At 46.6% G+C, this 20,774-nt stretch overlaps 2 protein-coding genes and 1 long non-coding RNA gene across 7 annotated transcripts; 2 read left to right on the forward strand and 1 right to left on the reverse strand.

Moving 5' to 3' along the window:
- Positions 966-9,886, forward strand: LOC8070442 (rust resistance kinase Lr10). Of its 5 annotated transcripts, XM_002455260.2 has the most exons (4): positions 966-1,287; positions 7,586-8,249; positions 8,365-8,549; positions 8,651-9,886. In XM_002455260.2, exons 1-4 carry the CDS (start codon positions 1,155-1,157, stop codon positions 9,739-9,741), a joined length of 2,073 nt encoding a protein of 690 aa, XP_002455305.2. In that variant the 5' UTR covers positions 966-1,154; the 3' UTR covers positions 9,742-9,886. The 5 variants fall into 5 exon arrangements, 1 of the variants encoding a protein (XP_002455305.2); XR_002451652.1 differs by lacking the exons at positions 7,586-8,249; positions 8,365-8,549; positions 8,651-9,886 and adding an exon at positions 4,187-6,020; XR_002451653.1 differs by lacking the exons at positions 7,586-8,249; positions 8,365-8,549; positions 8,651-9,886 and adding an exon at positions 4,839-6,020.
- Positions 1,887-5,790, reverse strand: LOC8070441 (rust resistance kinase Lr10). The gene is made up of 3 exons (XM_002457440.2): positions 4,963-5,790; positions 3,350-3,373; positions 1,887-3,175 (listed from the first exon to the last, which is right to left on the reverse strand). Exons 1-3 carry the CDS (start codon positions 5,744-5,746, stop codon positions 2,139-2,141), a joined length of 1,845 nt encoding a protein of 614 aa, XP_002457485.1. The 5' UTR covers positions 5,747-5,790; the 3' UTR covers positions 1,887-2,138.
- On the forward strand, positions 5,232-6,359 carry LOC110434176. Its single transcript, XR_002451656.1, has 2 exons — positions 5,232-5,373; positions 5,499-6,359. It is a non-coding gene; the product is annotated as an uncharacterized LOC110434176 (long non-coding RNA).

The following is a 20,774-nucleotide window of genomic DNA, read 5'->3' on the forward strand; positions in this document are numbered from 1 at the left end:
TGTGACCTGTGAATAATGTCTGACAAGCGTTTTTTCAGGTCTCAGCGGCGACGAAGCGAGCTCATTCTCAGTCATTCCTTGAATAAAAACCAACAGTGCATTTTGACCTCTAGGCCCGTTGCAGATCGAAGGCCCAACACAGAAGCGTTCGTCGAAACCCAGCCCGCATCCTGAGGGGCTTCTGAAACTCGACAAACCCAGATAAGGTGGGCCGAGCCAATACCACCCAGCCAGCCCTCGGATAGTCGCATATTCGTCCATGTCGTGTCCACAGTCCACTAAGCGCGCACGCCGGGCGGAGGAGCAAGCCTGCGCTCGCGGCCGCCGGCTCTCCCCGGCGGAAACCAGGCTTGTTTACTTCCTCCTCACGATGCATGCATAAAATATTAAATATATATATATATATAAATTAATTGCATAATGTAGTCAGCGAGACAAATTTTTTAAACCTAGTTAATCTATGGTTAGACAATAATTAACATAAATAAACAAAAGTGCTACAGTATCGTGAAATTTTTCCCTTCATAAATTAAACACGCCCTAAATCCAATCTGAGCTGAGGCAGGTAGGTAGCTTTAGGAAGTGACAGCGCCGACGACGAGCGCCTCTCCTGACTCCATGCATGCGCATGGTGCAGGGCGGGGGAGATGGCGAAGTGGCCGGCCGGCGTAAGGTCTCCTTGGTTCACAAATTTCCGGTTCCTTTTGAGTCCGGGAAAGATCTAGGCAATATTCTGATTTTAGGCTGTGCTTATTGTACTGATAGAGGAATTGCAGCAGAAATATAAAAGATGAATGATTCAGAAATTCGAGACATGTTCATCAGCTAAGTAATAGTACCCCATTCTGAACTCCGAATGCATTTCTACATGGGCTGAATCAGGCCCATGGGCCATTAAATCACGTTTCCTCACGCTGAACGCCACATGTGAGAGCCGACACGAGCCCACGCCGCTGCGAGTCGCGACCTCAGGCGGCCACCGTCGCTGGCGCAATCCTCTGACTCCGAGCGCTTCTGTTCGTCGCACTCCGCTCCGCCTGGCGCGCCGACCGCAGAACTGCGCTAGCGCTACCGATTCCACTACCTCGTAGCCACCAACCGTCGAAATCTAGCAGTCCACATGCCAGGTTTTAGGAAGTCTCACGAATCCCCTCATGTGCCGATGCGCGCACCACCGCCTTCGAATGCCGGAACCGGAACGGGTCTTCCCCTCCTCGCTGCCGCCCTCCGCTCCGGTGAGGGTTGCTACCGCTTTCCGGATGCGCTTCCTACTCTCTACAGACACAGGTAACACTCCTTGCTTTTGCATTTTACGTTGCTAGATTTCAGGACAACTGCGCTCATAAACCTGGGGCATACGCCGGGTGACACTGTTGGATGGGGGTGTGGCTGTGTGGGGATAGGGGAATAAGAAACTACGCACGATTCAAGGGCGGAGCTAGGCCTGACCCTGATGGTTTGAAGTTGAAAATCACTGTATGCACTGTATTATAGCATTGCAAACCCTAGCTAGCAGAAGTGGATGACCTGGCGACTTACTTGGCTGGCTTCGTCCCTGCCACAATTTAATTGCCTTGCATGGTTATAGCGTCTTCACATTTTGACCAATCGGTAGGCCATGCAGGACACATTGCTGAGATTTGCTAGCTGTCGCAAACGCAAATGATTTAAACCTGCAGTTGTTACCGGCAGGAAACACAATTGAACTAATTTTATTTACGTTTACGTTACTGTTGCACCAACCAAACAGCATGATGAATTGATGATAACTTTTGTGCACTATGAATAGGAAAAGTAGAACACCTTGTTCCACCCACACACACACATACAAAAAGAGACTTGTTGTAGTACACAGCATTGAAGGGCACAGATAAATCACAGGAACATTTTCTGGAAAATCACAATAATTGAACCACAACAATGGAAATCAAATGCAATGTGATACGTTTAATTAAGTTACTACACATTGAAAACTAAAAAAATCACATGCGTGGATACAGTGGAATGATCCAAATACAGTATAATATACTGCTAAGCACTACTAAGCTCACATATGAAAGTAAGCACAACTGTTTTTCATGCTTGCTAAATCATGGCAGTATATCCCCCATGTTTTATGTCATAGGATGTCTTTCAGGCTAGGCATATGGCTTAGGTGGTATTTGTAGATTATGTAACCTTCCTGTCAACATGTTAACCACCTTTGTCATCGATGGCCGGTTCTTGGGGTTCCATTGAATGCACCGGAGTGCAACAATGGCCAGTTGCCTCACTGTTTCTTTGTCCTGGTCAGCTATTTCCCTACTAAGTGTCAGCTCCTGCCCCCCGACTACTTTCTCATAGATCCACTCTGGTAGATACACCCCATTTTGGTTCTCGATACCTGGGTCTGAATTCCTCCTTCCACTCACCATCTCTAACACCAGCATGCCGAAACTATAAACATCTGACTTGTATGATACCCCACCAAAATTTGGAGAATATATCTCTGGTGCGATGTACCCCATTGTGCCTCTTGCTGCGGTCAAGGTAACCATGCTTTGGTCCCTTGCACACAGCTTAGCAAGGCCAAAGTCTGAAATTTTTGGATTGAAGCTGTAGTCGAGCAGAATGTTGTGAGGCTTGATGTCAAAGTGGAGGATGCGTTGGTTACACCCCTGATGTAGGTACTCCATTCCTCTAGCAATGCCTGTAGCAATATCTAGCATTTTTTCAGGTAGTAGGAGCTCTTGAGAATTAGGATCGTGCAGGAATATATATCTCCCCAGTGACTCGTTTGGCATGAATTCGTAAATAAGCGCACGCCTTGTTCCTTCAGAGCAAAAGCCCAGGAGGCGGATTATGTTTGCATGATGGATTTGTCCAATGGTTGCTACTTCGTTGATGAAGTCTTCTCCCTCTCCTGTAGAGTTCTCTAGCATCTTGACCGCCACTGGCACACCATTTGGTAGCTGTCCTTTGTAAACACTTCCAAACCCACCCTGGCCTACTTTTTCCTTGAACCGTCTTGCTATCTTCTTAACTTCAGAGAAAGTGTACCTTGTGGGTTTTGATGTGCCATATGTTTTGAGAAACATTTCTACCTTCAGATGTATTGCTTTATTATATCTTTTCTTCAGTGAAAGATAGAGTGTAGTGGCTACCAGAACAACGAATGCGGCTACTGATGTTGTAGCTGAATAAAAGGAAAAACAAACGAGCTAGCTGCATTAGGACAAAACAGCTATGTCTCACGACCAAATTTCTTGTTTAAAAAATATTATTATTGGAAAATGACAACGTAAAATTGTGTTATAGCAACAAAAAAAAAAAAGGCATCAGAATGTAGAATTTTCAGTGGCGGCATTACCTGCAATGAGGATGACATGTGAACCTGCAGGTATGAAGAGTGAATATTAATCTTCCCATGGTTTAGTAGTTTTGACAAGAAAAAATAAAGCACTTTCGAAATGGGTTCATAAATCATTGCCGATTCCTACTTTGACACCAATTATGACTTTAGATATTAGGTATTGCACTGATTTTTAACTTCCCATTATTATTGATGGAGATAATCTCACCAGGCACACACTAGCTGAGAGCTAACAAAGCTGCAACTGGGAAGGCAGATTTTCCTTGTGGCATATGCTTATATTTATAGTACAAGGTGAAGTCAGTTTGCTTCTGCATACCGACATACTCTGCTACGGATTATTTACTAATGCAAAATGCTAGCTGGTTTGATTCAAACCGACCTGCTGGCTGCTGCAACTGGCGTTTTACTCTGCTGCAGTTACTGTTTACTGCTGCTACTGAACTGAACAGCAGCAGGACAAAACAAAATTAACTTCCTAATAATCCTAGCAGAAGCAACTTAATAGCTAAGGTAGCTAACATAGATAGTCTGCTCATGCAGCTAGGAAGAGTGCTTAGACTGATAAGCAGAGTGCTGATCCTACTAGCCAGACATCTCAAGACTCATCCATCAATGCAACTTAGTTCAGTATTTCCTATATCACTAAATCAGAGGTTATTGACCTGTTTACAATATCTGCTGCAAGATTCTTGTTTTTTAATAGTATATTATTAAAAATGTACATTATGTATGTGTTTTACATTATGAATTTTACACTTTTGCATGTCGGTATGCTGTATATCAGTATATGTAATATTACTCCATCAGTTGTGCTGTTATTTGGTACACCAGGCACAACAAGAGGCCCAACATGGCATGGTGCCCTCACTGGATGATGCTTGCCAATTGCTTCTCCATTAGGTTAAGAGTCTATTTACTGCTCTAGGACGACGAAGCTGAGGAACCTGGCAACCTGTTGAGCATCACTGCCAACCCCTAATCATAATATGTGCCTTGAATGGACACAAACATCCATAATCATAATTGAAAACACCAACAATTTACTGATGATTTCAGTGGCACTCCTTGTACAAATGTCCCATATTTCTTTTTTACTTGACTCAGAAATTTCCGAAAGAATAACAATCACCATCATTATTTGACATTGGCGTCTATTAACTTAAGTTTCCGCGAGGATGTCCTTGAATGACTCTACAGTCTTAATGTAAGCTACCACGAAAATCTAAAATACTTCATCAGAACAGAAGCCAGCGACCCAGCTACAACAATGTAGCAGGAAACCATTAGAGTTAGACTTATTGCAATTGAATTTTGCAAAACAATTTAAGCATCGTCAAAAATCTTGTAGGATGTTGAAAATGCAGGATTTCCTTAAAACTAAGACTGAAAAAAAAGAAGCATTCTAGCAGCATGATCTTACTATAGCAGACCCCATTAGGCTTGTTTGCAGCAATTTCATATAAAACTATTGAATTGTTGGCAGGAATCTTGTGGAAGTGAAAGGAAATTGGATAACACAGAAGATGCCAGGTTAATAAACATCACTAATGGCACAACTTAGAACGGAACACCACAAACATTATGGGATAGAGGCTGGAAAACAATACCGTGATGCAGGCAGAATGCTTGTCCTCTGCTTGAACTGAATCCACAGTGTTTCCCTTCCTGTTCACACCTTTGACAAGAGTTGGTGATGTGGTTAAGGTTCCAACTGAACGATGTTTCACCAAAATTGATTGCTCTATTTGCCTTTTTGTTGAAGAGTGATCTGCCGAAGAATGTCTCAACTTTTGGACCAATTTTATCGTATGCATATGGTATTGGGATGCTCTTTGCAACCACCTCACAGCCCATGGGAAGAGTAGACATATCTGTATAAGGAAGCACCAGGTACCAGAGCTGGTTTGCGTTGTTGCTTAGGCTTAGGCAAGAGCTTGGTCCGACAATACCATCTTGATTTGTTGCTTCTCTTGAGCAGCCTACTAGTACTGAGTCTGACGAGAAGGTGCGTGTGACAGGTGCGTACACATGAGTTGATTGATTTCTTGTGACCAGCTTCTGAAGTGGGCAGTGCGATGACGAGTCCGCTGGCAGGATGATATTCATGACACGATGCCTGTAATATATTGCTGTCACTTTGCAGGAGCCAAGAACTGGATGATCCAGGATGGTGTCATGCCCAGAGCATGATAATTGCATCCCAGGTGCGCCGCATGATGGAGGGTGGCTTGGAAGCCGAAAGGGGAACCGGATCTCTGGTCCATGTTTGTGGCATCGATGCGATGAACAAGTTTTGAGGAACTCATCATCTTCCCATGATGTGGCAGCATATGATGCATAGTTGAGAAGCAAAAGCAGCAGCACTACCAGAAGAAGTTTATGCGAGTTCATGTGATGTATTCAGAGATGAAGGCGGTCGAAGAGAAGGTGTGCCTTAGAATGAGGACCTCAACCTCTCGGAGGACTGATTCTGTGCTTGTCAAGATAGCTACGTGGTGGTGAGGAATTGCTGCTGCCAATATTGCTTGGACGGTAAAGCGAGAGATATCTTATCAGTTACCTGGAAGATTCTTCGATCTTATCCCTACTATTTTGACTGACTTGGACTACATGCTACTAGATACACACCTTTATTATATATAGATACATATAATTTGGGACCTAACTACATGCTACTAGATACACAAGCCTAACTACATGCTACTAGATACATATTATATATCTAGATGCATAGCAAAAGCTATGTGCAGTAGAAAAGCTAAAACGATCTATAATTTGGGATATAATTTGGGATAGGGTGGTATTTATTTTCCTAGTGAAGGCGCTATGAGAGAGTTGATTTCTGACGAGGCTTGTGACAGATGAGTGACTGCTGTCAGGTGAGTAGAAGTTCAGTTATAGGATGCCGAACTTCCAGTGATTGCTGTGTGATTACTGTTGTTACTTGCAAGTCATTGTTGTATCTTTGATGCGATTTACTATTATTAGTATATTAATACCTTCAGATCCGTCTATTTCTATTGTTTTGGATAGCGTGTCGTTGTCCAATTCTGAACCGTGATAAGATTTGTGCATATATAGCTGAGGGAATGAACTAATCATCTCATCAATCGCCGTGAGGAATGATCAATCCAATAGCCCTTAGTTATAAAACAACCATACACCACAGAAATGTTTGAGAAACCTACAGAGGACGGTCGGTATTTTATACTACTAGTACGTACTATTAGCGACTTCCTTTTTGTTTCACGTTGTGTGCTGGTGCCTATTATTGATCTGTAGCCTCGGGAAAAATCCATATATTGCCACTAAGGATGCCGCTTGAAGCATTGCACTTGAAAATAAAAAACGAAATGTCAGTTACTGCACTGAAATATAATTTTTTCCTGAACGGATGGCAGAAGTTTTGCCGCACTTTTATATTTTTATAGTAGAGGAAAACAAAAGCTAGAAAAACTGTCCAAACAGCCACCACTATTTCACAGGATTCGATTCATTTTTACAGTAAAAACACAAGAAACAGAAAAAACTTCCACAATCCAAAGGGGGCTTTACTCTGACTCTATATATCTACTATGAAGAGAGAGAAGAACCGAAATATCTATTGAGTTGCATGCACCAACCAGTTTAACCCAAAAGCTTAAACTAATGGGATGGGAAGAGGTGTGCAATTCACTTATATTCCAACACCCCCCTCACGTGGAGGCTCCATCAGGCCTAAGCTGATGCGAAAAGGTGAGCAATTCATTTATATTCTAACAATATCATTTTATTATGTTTATTATATTCGCTATCCAAGACCATGAGTCTGCCTATTTACCCTTCAAAACTGAATGACAAAAAGAAAGACTACCAAGTCAGCGGCATCACAATCATGTAGGGCCAGTTATGAGTTAGTGCGATTTTCTTGCTCAACATTTTTTCACATTACTGTGACACACGACTGGAATTCAATGGTACACTATCCCTTTCTCTTTTGTCCCATCAAAGACTTCAGTATAGCAAGAACACCAAGTCAATAGCATCACAATCACGTAGAGCCAAGCTGATGTTTGCTCTTAAGGCACTAAGTCTCGTAAACTCGGCAACTGTTGCATCTAGTCCCTTAGTGTTTATCCTTGTGTTGTTCTGTGAAACTGGCTGCAGTGGCAATGTCAGCTGCATTTCATCCTCCTGCTGCTCTACGTGCCTCAACTCTATTCTTTGTACTCCTTGTTGTCCTTGTTGCAGATGCAGAAGGGCGACACCATGTGCTTGACTGTCCTCCTTTCTCTTGTGGGCAACTTAGACATGTATCTCATCCTTTCCGTCGGCGAGGTGATCCACCTGGGTGTGGTGTTCCATCATACGAGCTAGTGTGCACTGATGCCAAGGCTTCCATTCGCATTGGCAGTGGAACTTACGATGTGGTTAGCATCCACTATAATGATTCTACCTTCTGGGTTGTTGAGGCAGACTGGGGTACACAGAGAAGCTGCCTTCTACCTCATTGGGATCGCCATGTTTCTGAATATGAATATGGACGACGATATCGATATGGGAGAGGGCGACACAACATCGAATTGGAGCCTTCTACATGGATGACAATGGCGACCTTTGTGAATTGCTCGAAGCCAATAGAGAACAAGAGTACTTACAGGCCAGTGGCTTGCCTGAGCACCAATTCTTCTTTTGTCTACGTGATGACTGGCTTCCTTTCCTCTCCTGCTGCTGAGAATTTCGAGCCCTCGTGCGGCTACTTGGCCATGACTCCTTTGGGTGGTAGAGGCATGATGGTGCCCAACAGTGCAAGCTATCCAGATGTTGTTAAGTTCATGAGGAATGGATTTTATCTTCGATTTCCTTTTTCGATTGGTGAGGGTAACATCAGAGAGTGTCTCGCAGAGTCCATGCGGTGAGTATCTGATCATCCTATTTCCTCCTATGCATGACTTCCTCGTCTAAAAAGCGTTGGTTGCATTCCCTATCTAATCCTTTTCTATGCTATGGCATGGTCTTGACTCTTGTAGTACTTTCTTTGAAGAACCAAGAAATAGTACAGGCATCAAGGATAACGTTGTGTGCATTCTTATGGTCGAGTTATTATGGAATTGTGTTATTGATCAACTATCAACTAATAATGCTGTCATGTCTGTTCTCATCTACATCATTGAAGCAATACCATTGGCTCTGTGGGCTCTGAAATCTACCCATGGTACTCACTCAGATAGCATTGTTGTATAAATATCGTATGTTTTGTGGTTTATGAAATTATTTTTTTATTCTTCATATATACAACCTTTGTTTTTTTTTCAGTTGTTTGCAGGTTCGTATTGATGCCTCTGGCAGTATTTATCTTCCTAGCCTATAAGTACTGGAAAACAAGGATATCAATCGATGCAGTTGAGAAGTTCCTGCGAATGCAGCAAATGCTCGTTCCGATGAGATATGCATACACAGACATCATTGCTATCACAAGCCATTTCAGAGAGAAGCTCGGACAAGGAGGCTATGGTTCTGTATACAAGGGGGTGCTACTGCCAGGTGAAGTTCATGTTGCTATCAAGATGTTGGGCAAATCCAACTGTAATGGAGAAGAGTTCATCAGTGAGGTTGCCACCATCGGCAAGATCCACCACATTAATGTTGTGCGTCTTGTTGGCTTTTGCTCCGAGGAAATGAGTAGGGCACTTATCTATGAGTTCATGCCCCATGGATCTCTTGACAAGTACATCTTCTCATCTGAGAGGACTTTCTCATGGGACAAACTCAATGAGATTGCTCTAGGCATTGCCAGAGGCATCAACTACCTGCATCAGGGGTGTGATATGCAGATTGTACACTTTGACATCAAGCCACACAACATCCTTCTTGACAGCAACTTTGTTCCAAAAGTTGCTGATTTTGGGCTCGCCAAACTATTCCCAAGAGATGACAGTTTCGTGCCCCTGAGCGCTATGCGGGGAACCATAGGCTATATAGCTCCAGAGATGGTATCTCGAAGCTTTGGTCTCATCTCTAGTAAATCTGATGTGTACAGCTTTGGGATGCTGCTATTGGAGATGACAGGAGGGCGAAGGAATGTTGATCCACATGCGGGAAGCTCTAGTCAAGCATACTACCCCTCCTTTGTATATAGCCAGCTGAGACAAGCATATGTGGGCGGGATCAGTGAAGGTGTTGATATGCACAAGTTGGAGAAGAAGCTATGTATCATTGGGCTTTGGTGCATCCAGATGAAGCCGCAGGATCGGCCGACAATGAGCGAGGTCATAGAGATGCTTGAGCTTGAAGCTGGCGTCGATGACATTCAAATGCCTCCAAGGCCATTCTTTTGTGATGACGAGTGTGGTGGTTCTTACTCTATATCCTCTAAACTGAATGCAATAGAAGAGGAGGATGAGTAAATACACCTGTGTCTATGTGCTTTAAATGTATCAAACTACTAAGATTGTAACATTGTCATAAGCTCAGGTATTGGTTGTATACTTGTACTGAGAGTGTGATAATGTGATGTCATATAAAATACCTCTATGAGGGTTTTTTTTTTTTACCAAAAACTCCTCCAAGAACATTTTGTTTCTCTATAAGTATGGATGAAAATGGATCGGATACGGACGGATATCATTAATAACATATTTGTCTTCATATTTCTGGTCGGATTTGGATTTGAATACGGATATTGTCAACCATGCCGGATATGATACGGTTGGATGCCAACATCATAAATATGCGATTTGAGTTTTTGGATACAGATACAATGTTGGATGTTGAATATCCAAACTAAGATACAGACAGATTTAAACTCCTCTAGGAATTCGGTCTCGAATCAATCTCGAATCAGTCTTGCAAGAGCCATTCTGTTGTATTCTTGCCAAAGGGCTGCACTTGTTGTATATGCTAATATGCATCCGTGCAAAGGCTACTGTACAATTTTCTACGTTATGCATAATAATAAACTAAGTAAATGAGTATACTTGCTCCTTTCGCACGATTACTAGGCACTGTTTGAGCCATGACTACAACAATCAAAGTAGTGGTGCAGGGGATTGAATTCATTTCTGGTATAACTAGACAAACACTAAAGCACATGAGTTTCGTAGGAAGTTCTCCTTCAGTTTGGAGAAGTTCTGTGCTGAAATCTTCAAGGAAACCATCACAAGTTTGTAACAGTTGTACTCTGAAGTTCAGTGTGTTAACGTATATGTAAACAAGCAAGTTATGTTCACCGTGATAGACTTGCACCGGTCAAGGATCTGTTATGATTGTATTCTATAATTTCCATGTAAGGCCTTGTTTAGTTCCGAAAAGTGAAAACTTTTCGGTACTGTAGCACTTTCGTTTGTTTGTGACAAATATTATCTAATCATAAGCTAACTAGGATTAAGAGATTCGTCTCGTGATTTACAGCTAAACTGTGTAATTAGTTTTTTGTTTTCGTCTATATTTAATGTTTCATGCATGTGCCACAAGATTCGATGTGATAGGGAATCTTAAAAACTTTTTGGTTTTCAGGGTGAACTAAACAAGGCCTAAATAGGATCTAGCTTTCCTAACTGGTTAAGCAAATCACGGTGAATCTTGTAAACCATGGCAGGGGTGTTTCCTGCTCTATATATTAACACGTAGGCGTGCACGGGAACGGTGCGGCGCTTCCAATATTGGTCTTCTAACATGGTACCAGAGCCTCTCCTCTAAAAAAACAGAGAGAGCGAGCGATCCCTACATCGAAGCCATGGCGAGCTCTTCAAGCAATCTCGCTGTTGTCAATGCTATTGGACATCCTGTGACCGAACGGCTCGCCAAGACAAATTATCCTCTATGGAAGATTCAAGTGCTTCCTACAATTCGTGGTGCCCAATTGATTGGGTACATCGACGGCTCGATCCAAGCTCTAGCCAACTGAGATCGACGATGAGAAAGAGAAGAAGAAAGTTCCTAATCCTGCGCATACGCAGTGGTTGATACAAGATCAACAAGTCTTCAGCTACCTCGTGTCATCTCTATCGCGCGAAGTGCTGACCCAGGTTGCGACATGCACCTATGCTGCACAACTATGGAAGGCATTGGAGAACATGTATGCCTCCTAGACACGTGCTCGGGTTGTCAATACCCGGATTGTGTTAGCCACAACTCAGAAAGGCAACATGACGATTGCTGAGTATGTGGCAAAAATGAAGGAACTCGGCGACGAGATGGCTTCTGTTGGCAAACCGATTGATGATGAGGAGCTTGTGGGGTATATACTCACAGGTCTTGACATGGAGTATAGCTCGATTGTGTCTGCAGTTCTTGCTCGAGTTGAACCGATCTCGGTCAATGAGTTGTACGCACAACTTCTCAGTTTTGAGCAGCGCGTGGATTTCTAGCAAGGAGGGTCGAACTCCTCGGCGAACGCGGCCTCGCGTCGTGGTCATGGCAGCATGCGCGGCTCCTCTGGTGGACGTGGCCGTGGCACGTACCGAGGGCGTGGTGAAGGACAAAGCTACAATGGAGGTCGTGGACGCGGACGCGGCAACAACAATAGAAATTGGCACGTCAACAATGCGTCCTCGGGTAATAATGATAAGCCTTTATGTCAGGTCTGCTTCAAGGAAGGCCATACAACAGTTGATTGTTGGCATCGTTATGATGAAAGTTACACGCCTGATCCAAGACTGGTTAATGCTGCTACATCATCATATACTGTGGATACAAATTGGTATGCAGATAGGGCTACAAATCATATCACAGGCGAGTTGGAGAAACTAACAACTCGCAACAGATATACAAGAGGTGATCAAGTTCATACTGCCAGCGGTCAAGTATGGACATTAGTCATGTTGGTCATTCTATTGTTCATACCTCTTATCGTAATCTTCATTTAAATAATATTCTTTATGTTCCAAAGGCCAAGAAAAATTTAGTTTCAGTTCATCGTTTCACTACCGATAATCATGCTTTTATGGAATTTCATCCGGATTTCTTTCTTGTCAAGGATTAGGACACGAAGAAAATCCTTCTACAAGGCAGACGTAGACGTGGGCTATATCCCCTTTCTTCATCTTCCGTTGATGCTGAGAAACATGCTTTTGGAATTAATAAAGTGTCGCCGTCTAGGTGGCATAGTCGTTTAGGCCATCCGTCATATTCTATTACTCAGCATGTTATATTGTTATTAGTCAAAACAATTTGCCTTGTTCTAGTGAATCAAATAAGCAGTCTGTTTGTGATGCTTGTCAAAAGGCCAAGAGCCATCAACTTCCATATCCAAAGTCGAACAACATTTCTTCCGCCCGTTGCAACTTATTTTTCTGATGTTTGGGGTCCTGCTCCTGATTCCATTGGTCGAAAAAAATATTATGTCAGCTTTATTGACGATTATAGCAAATATACTTGGATTTATCTAGTTAAGTATAAATCTGAGGTGTTTCAAAAATTTCATGAATTTCAACAGCTTGTAGAAAGGCAATTTGATAAAAAGATTATAGCTGTGCAAAAAGACTGGGGTGGTGAATATGAGAAGCTAAGTTCTTTTTTTTACCAAGATTGCTATTTTTCATCATGTTTCTTGTCCTCATGCACATCAGCAAAACGGTTTGATAGAGCACAAACATTGTCATATAGTTGAAGTAGGCCACTCTCCTTGCTAATGCTTATATGCCTCTAAAATTTTGGGATGAGGCTTTTCTTGCTGCAACTTTTCTCATCAACAGAACCCCTAGCAAGGTTATACGTTTTTCCACCCCTCTTCATCGCCTTTATGACCAGCAGCCTGACTATACATCTTCAAGAAAATCACAATAATTGAACCACGACACTGGAAATCAAATCCAATGTGATAGTTTCTAATTAAGTTATTACACATCGAAAATTAAAAGAGTCACACAGTTCATGTCTCCGATACAATGGAATGATCCAAATACAATGCAATATACTTCTAAGTGTTACTAAGCTCAGATACAACACATTCACCTCTTCATCACTTGAAAATTATTACTGCTACAATGATTACAACAAAGGCATTTAACAATTTGTCAGATGTTAGGGGGGCTTAGCCCCCCTAATTTCACTATTGGACAAACTAATAAATGAGATTGCTCTGGGCATTGCCAGAGGCATCAACTACCTGCATTAGGGGTGTGATATGTAGATTGTACACTTTGACATCAAGCCCATGACATCCTTCTTGACAACAACTTTGTTCCAAAAGTTGTTGATTTTGGGCTCACCAAACTATTCCCAAGAAACGACAGCCCCTGAGTGCTATGTGGGGAACTATAGCCTATATAGCTATCTCGAAGCTTTGGTGTCATCTCCACCGAATCTGATGTGTACATCTTTGGAATGCTGCTATTGGAAGGCGAAGCCGCGAAGGGTCGTTGATCTGAATGCAGGAAGCTCCTGTCAAGCATACTACTCATCCTTGGTGTACAGCCAGCTGAGCCAGGAAGATGTGGGTAGGATCAGTGAAGGTGTTTGATATGCATGAGTTGGAGAAGAAACTATGTATCATTGGGCTCTGGTGCATCCAGATGAAGCCGCAGGATCGGCGACGATGAGCGAGGTCATAGAGATGCTTGAAGCTGGCGTTGATGGCATTCAAATGCCTCCATGGCCATTCTTTTGTGATGATGAGCAGGGGCGGATCTAAAGGGGGGCTGGGGGGGCTGGGGGGGGGGCTTCAACCCGCTCTACAATTGGTGCATCAATGGAAGAGGAAGAAGAAGAGATCAACCTCCACCCCTTCAATCTTATTCTGCATCCGCTAGTGATGACGAGGGTGGTGGTTCTTCCTCTATATCCTCTGAACTGAATGCAATAGAAGAGGAGGATGAGTAAATATACTTGTGTCTATGTGCTCTAAATGTATCATATTACTGTAGATTGTAAGATTGTCTTGTCATAAGTTTAGGTACCGGTTGTGATTGTATTATTCGGTGTGTGTGATAATGTGATGCCATAGAAAATACCTCCATTTTTTTTATTTTGACCAAACACTCCAACAAGAACATTTTGCTTCCCTAGAGGCATCCCAGCTGCAGTATTCTTGCAAAGGGCTACACTTGTTTTATATGCATCCATGAGAAATTTTCAACGTTATGCATAATAAACTAACTACTAATGAGTATAATTATTCTTTCTTCGCTTCTTCCTGTTCCTTCGCACGCTTACTAGGTACAGTTTGGGTCATGGCTGGAACGATCAATGCGGTGGTGCCGGGCAATGGGTTTTAAAATTTGTTATTGTAAAATTTTCAGCCACCACTGAAATTATCTAATTTCGCAAAATTTGGCCAAGTTTTTTAGAGACTAGCACATGAAGTATGTTTTTTTTAAAAAAAGTTAAATCTAAACAAATTTTAGTAATTTTTTGAATCTCATTTTTAGTAAATTATGACTACACATAATAGAATAATATGCAATATAGTAATTAGTAAATAATAGAAAATACCTTCTCCATATCGGATTTAGAAGTCGTTTAGAACAGCGACACGGTCTCCAAAATACAACTTTGACGGTTCGAGGATGGCTCTCCTCTCCCTCCCCCTCCCCCGTCCCCCCGACCTCCCTCCCCACCCCACCCCAGCCCCCCCCTCACTTAGCCTTCCGACGCCGGTGACGTCCTCGGCCCCGGTGCCGGCCTCCGCACTCATCCCTCACAACCCTCGCAACCGCTTCCAAGCGCAACCCCTTTGCTTCGGCTCCCTCTCCCCACTCTTGCTCCTACCAAACAGCCACCTCCCGCCGTTCCCTGCCGCTCCGCCCCGTCCAAAGCGCCAGGGGCGCCCGGCCTCGCCCTCCGCGTCCCCCCAGGCGACGGCGCTGCTTTCTCGGGGCCGGCTTGGCGATGCCTCGGATGTGGAGCTTCCACCCAAGATGGAGCGCGCGAGATGTTCGACGTTTTGCCCGGACGAGGGGCGACCCCCCAAGATGGAGCGCACGAAGTGTTCGACGTTTTGCTCCAATGACCAGGGCAAGCCGAGATGCTCGAAGGTCGGCGCGACTCCCCCTGCGCCCCTTCTCCGAGCCCCTTCCGGTGCGCGCTCGGGGTCCGAACCGTCCGGCGGACTCGGTGGTGGACAAATCCCAGCGGCCAAGATGATGATAGCTGGAGGCGTACCCCGTACGTTGGAGCGTGGGGGGGTCATGCTGTTCGGCAACAAGGGACAGAATGCTCCAGCCCCGACCTGTTCAGCGAAGTTCCAGCGAAGCCTGGAGCGGCGAGACGGGACCGGCGCAAGGTTCTCTGCGACAGCTGATCATCCGGGTACGCGTTTTCAAACTCGCATTTTGGAAAATTTTCATTGCCCGGTTGTTAGGCCCTGGGTTGCTAGCTCTCCTTCTATCCCGGTCTGGATCTCCCAGACGAACGGGACCTCTCCCATCTCTCCTAGATTTGTGGCCCGCGCCCTAAATCTTCACTTCTGCTCTCCCCCCGAACTCTTTTCGGCTAAACCTCACCTCCCTTACATTTTCTCTTCCTCTGTCGCCTCTGAAATCGTCAAGATTCACATGTTGTCCATCGGCGTTTTCGCTCTGGACGGCATCATTTTCCGTCTCCACCTTGATGTGGATCTTGCCGTCCGTGACGTTATCTTCTCAGCGGGCAACGGCCCTGTGGCCCAGTTTTTCAAATTCAAACGCACCTGCCTCTCCTTTGGTCATCCCCGGCCCAAAACTTCTTCTACCGACATGCACAGCCCTCGGGCTGAACAGCTGGCCTGCAACAACGGCACCAGGGGTGGGGTTCAGCACCCTGATCGGAGCTTAGTTTGGTGTGTGAAAGGCCCCAAGAAACCCTCGCCCGCCCCCCCCTCTTAACTCCCACATCCCTTCCACTACCGCTGAAGCTGATAAGATGGAGGCCACTGTTCAACCTACATCTACGAGGAAGGCCACTGTTCACCCTACAACTCTGCCAAGTGATTGTGACAGCACTGCTTACTCATCCTCCCCAGCAGCTACCACTTCTCACTTCGGTTGCCACCTCCACAAGGGAAGCCACGGTAATGTGGCATGTAATCTCGCCATCACCGGAGTCTATGTCCGACCGGCACCTGTACAGCTGCATGTGTACTCCAATCTTCAAGACCGCTTCGTCAAGAGAAAGGGCAGCAGGACTGTGAAGAAATGTTATCGGTGCCTCTCCTCTAACCATACCGTCAAGGACTGCCGCGACCCTATAAAATGCCTCAACTGCCACCGTTCAGGGCATAAGTCTCACCAGTGCAAATCAAGGACCATGGCTTCCGCCTCCACTGTGTCCCGCGCCACCATGATCGAAGCTGCCGCTCAACTCATCCACGATCACTTCTCCCTTCCCAACCCCAACCAAGCTCCGACTCCCTCTGACCCACCTGCTCCACCTCCCTCTCCTGGGGATGGCCATCCCCCCACCGTTCGTTGCGCCATGGTGGAGGCGCACCTGAGCAACGGAGACTACCAGGACTCCCTCCGCATGGCGTACGTCTACGTCGAGCACGCTGTCCACGACCCCTTGCCTTCGTTCGCCGTGCCATGGAGCGAGTGGCGGGAGCCCCTGCGTTCCGCCTCTCGGCTTCGGCAAGGGGGGTCGGGGTCATCGCGTTCCGCACCAAGGAGGCCCGTGACCAGGCCGTCGCCATGTCCCCAATCACCTACTGCAACAATGCCATCACCATCGAGCCTCATGAAGCTGCCGACAACCGCTTCTTCGCGTTCTACAGCCTCTACGCGGAGATCGCGGTCGAGGACTACCCCCTGGAGCATTGGGAAGAAGAAAGGATCCGGGAGGCGCTTGGTGGAATCGGGAATGTCTGCTGCATCGACCCCGATTGCCTGGAAGGGGGCGACTTCACCTCCGTCCGCGCGGTTCTGCGCCTGGACAGCATCAACGAGATCCCCGACAAGCTTCTGGTCCGCAATCACAGCGGTCCCGCCTGCATCGCCAGGGTCCACCTCCTCCGCAGCTGGCACTCTGAAGACCCATGGCTGGCCCCAGTGACCTGCCGTTCGACGCGGTGCCCGAGCATGGTACCCCCCGTGTACCACCCGTTCGATGAGCCGCCGGCTCCTCTGCTGGCGAGCGCAGCGGGGTGGGTGCCCACCGAGGTGCTGGTGGACAACGACGAGCCCACCCCTGATCTCCTGCCGGTTGGTGGCAAGCGTGCCACGCCGTACCCAGTCCGCGCTGGGGCGGCCTCCTCACCTGCCCCGCCTACGCCGACGATTCTGGCACTCCCCTGGTACGACATCGGGGGGGTGCCGCCTGCTTCGGGGGCACGCGAGGAACGAGGTGGTGACCAGAGCAAGGACAACGAGCATGAAGGTCTCAAGCTGGAGGAGGATCCCAAGCTGGGGGAGACTAAGGAGGAACTCCCTGAGGACGTGGCTGTGGCTCTGGCGGCTCTAAGCGTGGAGCAGACCGAGGTGTTCTCGGCTGGCGCGACCACCGAAGCCGAGCATGAGAGCCGCACCCAGAAACGCCATGCCAGACGCAAGCGTGCCAAGGACAGCGTGCGCAAACTGCGTCGTAGCCTGCGCCTCCAGGAGAAAGAAGAGCCCTTGTTCGAGAAGCCAGAAGCCAAGGCAGCCCGGATTTAGCACTCCAAGTTTGACTTCTCTGGTGCGTCCCGACGTCTCCGTAACGCTCTGTCTAAATCTTATCTAACTTCTGATTTTCCTTACCCATCTGATGATGATCAATCCCTTCTTGACATTGCCGCAGCCTGTGGGGCGACTGCTGAGGAGCTTGGAGAGATGAAAGGTGAGACGGCCGGGCCGTCCTCAGTCCCATGAAGTACCAGATGCTGTCGGAGGATGGAGGGTGTACGTCGAGCTGCGCTCAGGAGCGGGGCTCCAATTTTGGCCTCACCGTCAGATGTACCCCTAGCTTTTGTGCTTTGATGCTTCTCTTTGTAAAAACAAACCTGTGTGTCCCCGCGCCGTTGAACGAGCAGCGTAGTATCTGCTCGAATAATGTACATAGAAAGACGGCTGCTGTCATGCCCCGTCCTGCGCGCGGTGTTGTCGCTAGTGTTACATGAGTAGAAGCATCAGAATATGTAACTAGAATGTAAGGGGGCTTGGTGATAATATCAAATGTGGTGCTGTCCTGTCCGAGTTACTTTCAGTTTCCCCGGATGTGGTTCTCCTTCAAGAAACTAAACTTGTTGACGTCTCTCCCCTCAAGTTGTTTTCCTTCCTCCCTCGGCGACTGGATGCCTTCCACCATGTCCCCGTCGTTGGCACCGCTGGTGGTATCCTTTCGGCTTGGGCTTCCTCCTCTTTTGCTCTTCTCGGCTCCTCTAGCACGACCCACACTCTTACCGTCCACCTCGCCTCTACCTCGTCCGACCTTGTCCTCAGAATTACAAATGTCTACGCTCTTGCTTACCATGAACTCAGGCCTGCTTTCCTGTCTGAACTTCGTCTCTGCGTCCCCTCTTCGGATGTCCCCTGGATGATCGTCGGGGACTTCGACATGATCCGGTTTCCCGACGAAAAAACAATCCCAACTTCCGCCATGAGGAGGCCTGCGCCTTCAATGACTGTATTCATGATCTCAGTCTTCTCGAGCTCCCTCTGCTGGATAGGAAGTTCACCTGGTCGAACATGCGCTCTAATCCAACTCTGGAACGCCTCGATCGGGCCTTTATTAATCTTGAGTGGGATCGGCTACTTCCCACTACTCTTCTCTCATCCATGACTCGCCGTACGTCTGATCATGTTCCTCTTAAGATTGATGTTTCTACTACCATCCCTGCGTCAAAAATTTTCCGCTTTGAGAATCACTGGACAAAAGATTGTGGGTTTCTCTCTGTTCTCACCTCGGCCTGGTCTTGTCGGATTAGCAACAGTGATCCGGCTGCTGTTGTCTCTGCTAAGCTGAAACGCACCAGGCGTGCCATCAAAAACTGGAAAAATAAGCGACCAAACCTGAATCAACAGGAAAAAGACTGTAAGATTACTATCGACCTCTTAGACCATGTTGAAGAAATAAGAATGTTGTCCATGTCTGAAGCTAATCTGCGGACAACCATCGTCAAGATTCTAAGCAGGGTGGCCTACTCGAAACTTCTCTTGTGGAAGCAAAGAAGCAAAGTCAGAGCAGCTGTGGAAGGGGATGAGAATACCAGGTTTTTCCACGCCTGTGCCAACCATCGCCATCGGAAAAACAAAATTCAAGTCATTGAACACGATGGTTGTGATGTCTTCAATCATGATAGCAAAGCGGCCATCCTCCACTCTTTCTATACGCAGCTCATTGGCACCCCTACCCCAACTGCCTGGGACTTCCGCCTATGTGATATCTACCCTGAAGGAGGGATTGACTTGAGTGATCTTGATGCTCACTTCACGGATGAGAAAATTCACCTGGCTTTTCGGCATATGCATGTGAACGCCAGCCCAGGACCCGACGGGTTCGGCCCGTTGTTCTTCAAGTCCATCTGGGCAACAATTGCAGGTGACATCAGCCGCCTCTTCCGAGCCTTTCATGCCAACTACGCGGACGTGGAGAGGCTCAATAGATCTTACCTGGTGCTTCTTCCTAAGAAGGAGGATGCCAGGCGCCCACATGACTTCAGGCCTATCGTCCTGCAAAACACTGTGATCAAAGCTATCTCCAAAGTCCTGACTAATCGGCTGCAGCTCCGCATCACCTCTCTGATTTCCCCTGATCAGTCCGGGTTTGTCCTTGGCCGCAACATCGCTGACAGCTTCGCCCATGCCGCTGATCTTCTTCGCTGTTGTCACCACCGTAACGCGCCCACCATCGTGCTCAAGCTTGACTTTCACAAAGCCTTCGACAGTGTGTCGTGGAATAGCCTTGACTCCATCCTAGCTCACAGAGGCTTCACTCCAACTTGGCGTTCTTGGGTCTCTACTCTGCTGGAAACGGGCAAAAGCGTTGTCCTTCTTAACGGCGTTCCCGGCAACTGGATCTCTTGCCGTAAAGGTCTCCGCCAGGGGGGACCCCCTTTCTCCTTACCTATTCATCATTGTTGCCGACGTTCTTCGACGTCTGCTCCACTGTCACCCCTTGTCTACCTCCCTTTCTCACCCTCTGCTCCCTGGTCATCCTTGCCTAGTCCTTTAATACGCCGATGACACCTTGATCTTCATCAAGTGTAACCCAGACTCGGTCAATGCCACCAAGCGGATCCTCCACCTCTTTGAATCTGCAACTGGGCTCTCTATCAATTACCACAAGCCCACCTTTCTCCCTGTTGCCGTGGACTCGGTCACGGCCCACGATCTTGCCACTTCCTTTGGTACCGTTGTCTCCACCTTTCCTCAGACCTACCTTGGCCTCCCTCTTTCTCCCCACAAAATCTCTATTCACGATTGCCTCCCTCTCCTCTCCGCCTGCGACAAGTACCTCTCGGGGTGGCGCGCCACCCTTCTTAACAGAGCTGGGCGCCTCACTCTGTCCTCTGCCGTTCTGAGCTCTCTCCCTCTCCACTTCATGTCCGCCC

The sequence above is a fragment of the Sorghum bicolor genome, chromosome 3 (assembly GCF_000003195.3).
Source record: "Sorghum bicolor cultivar BTx623 chromosome 3, Sorghum_bicolor_NCBIv3, whole genome shotgun sequence".
Lineage (NCBI taxonomy): Eukaryota > Viridiplantae > Streptophyta > Magnoliopsida > Poales > Poaceae > Sorghum > Sorghum bicolor.

Coding starts and splice junctions, on each gene's coding strand:
- LOC8070441 (XM_002457440.2), bottom strand. CDS start 5,746: ATGAACTCGCATAAACTTCTTCTGGTAGTGCTGCTGCTTTTGCTTCTC. Junction 3,374..4,962: donor AGCATTCTGCCTGCATCACG/GTATTGTTTTCC, acceptor TCATACCTGCAG/GTTCACATGTCATCCTCATT. Junction 3,176..3,349: donor ACATGTCATCCTCATTGCAG/GTAATGCCGCCA, acceptor CCTTTTATTCAG/CTACAACATCAGTAGCCGCA.
- LOC8070442 (XM_002455260.2), top strand. CDS start 1,155: ATGTGCCGATGCGCGCACCACCGCCTTCGAATGCCGGAACCGGAACGG. Junction 1,288..7,585: donor CCTACTCTCTACAGACACAG/GTAACACTCCTT, acceptor TCCTTGTTGCAG/ATGCAGAAGGGCGACACCAT. Junction 8,250..8,364: donor TGTCTCGCAGAGTCCATGCG/GTGAGTATCTGA, acceptor TGACTCTTGTAG/TACTTTCTTTGAAGAACCAA.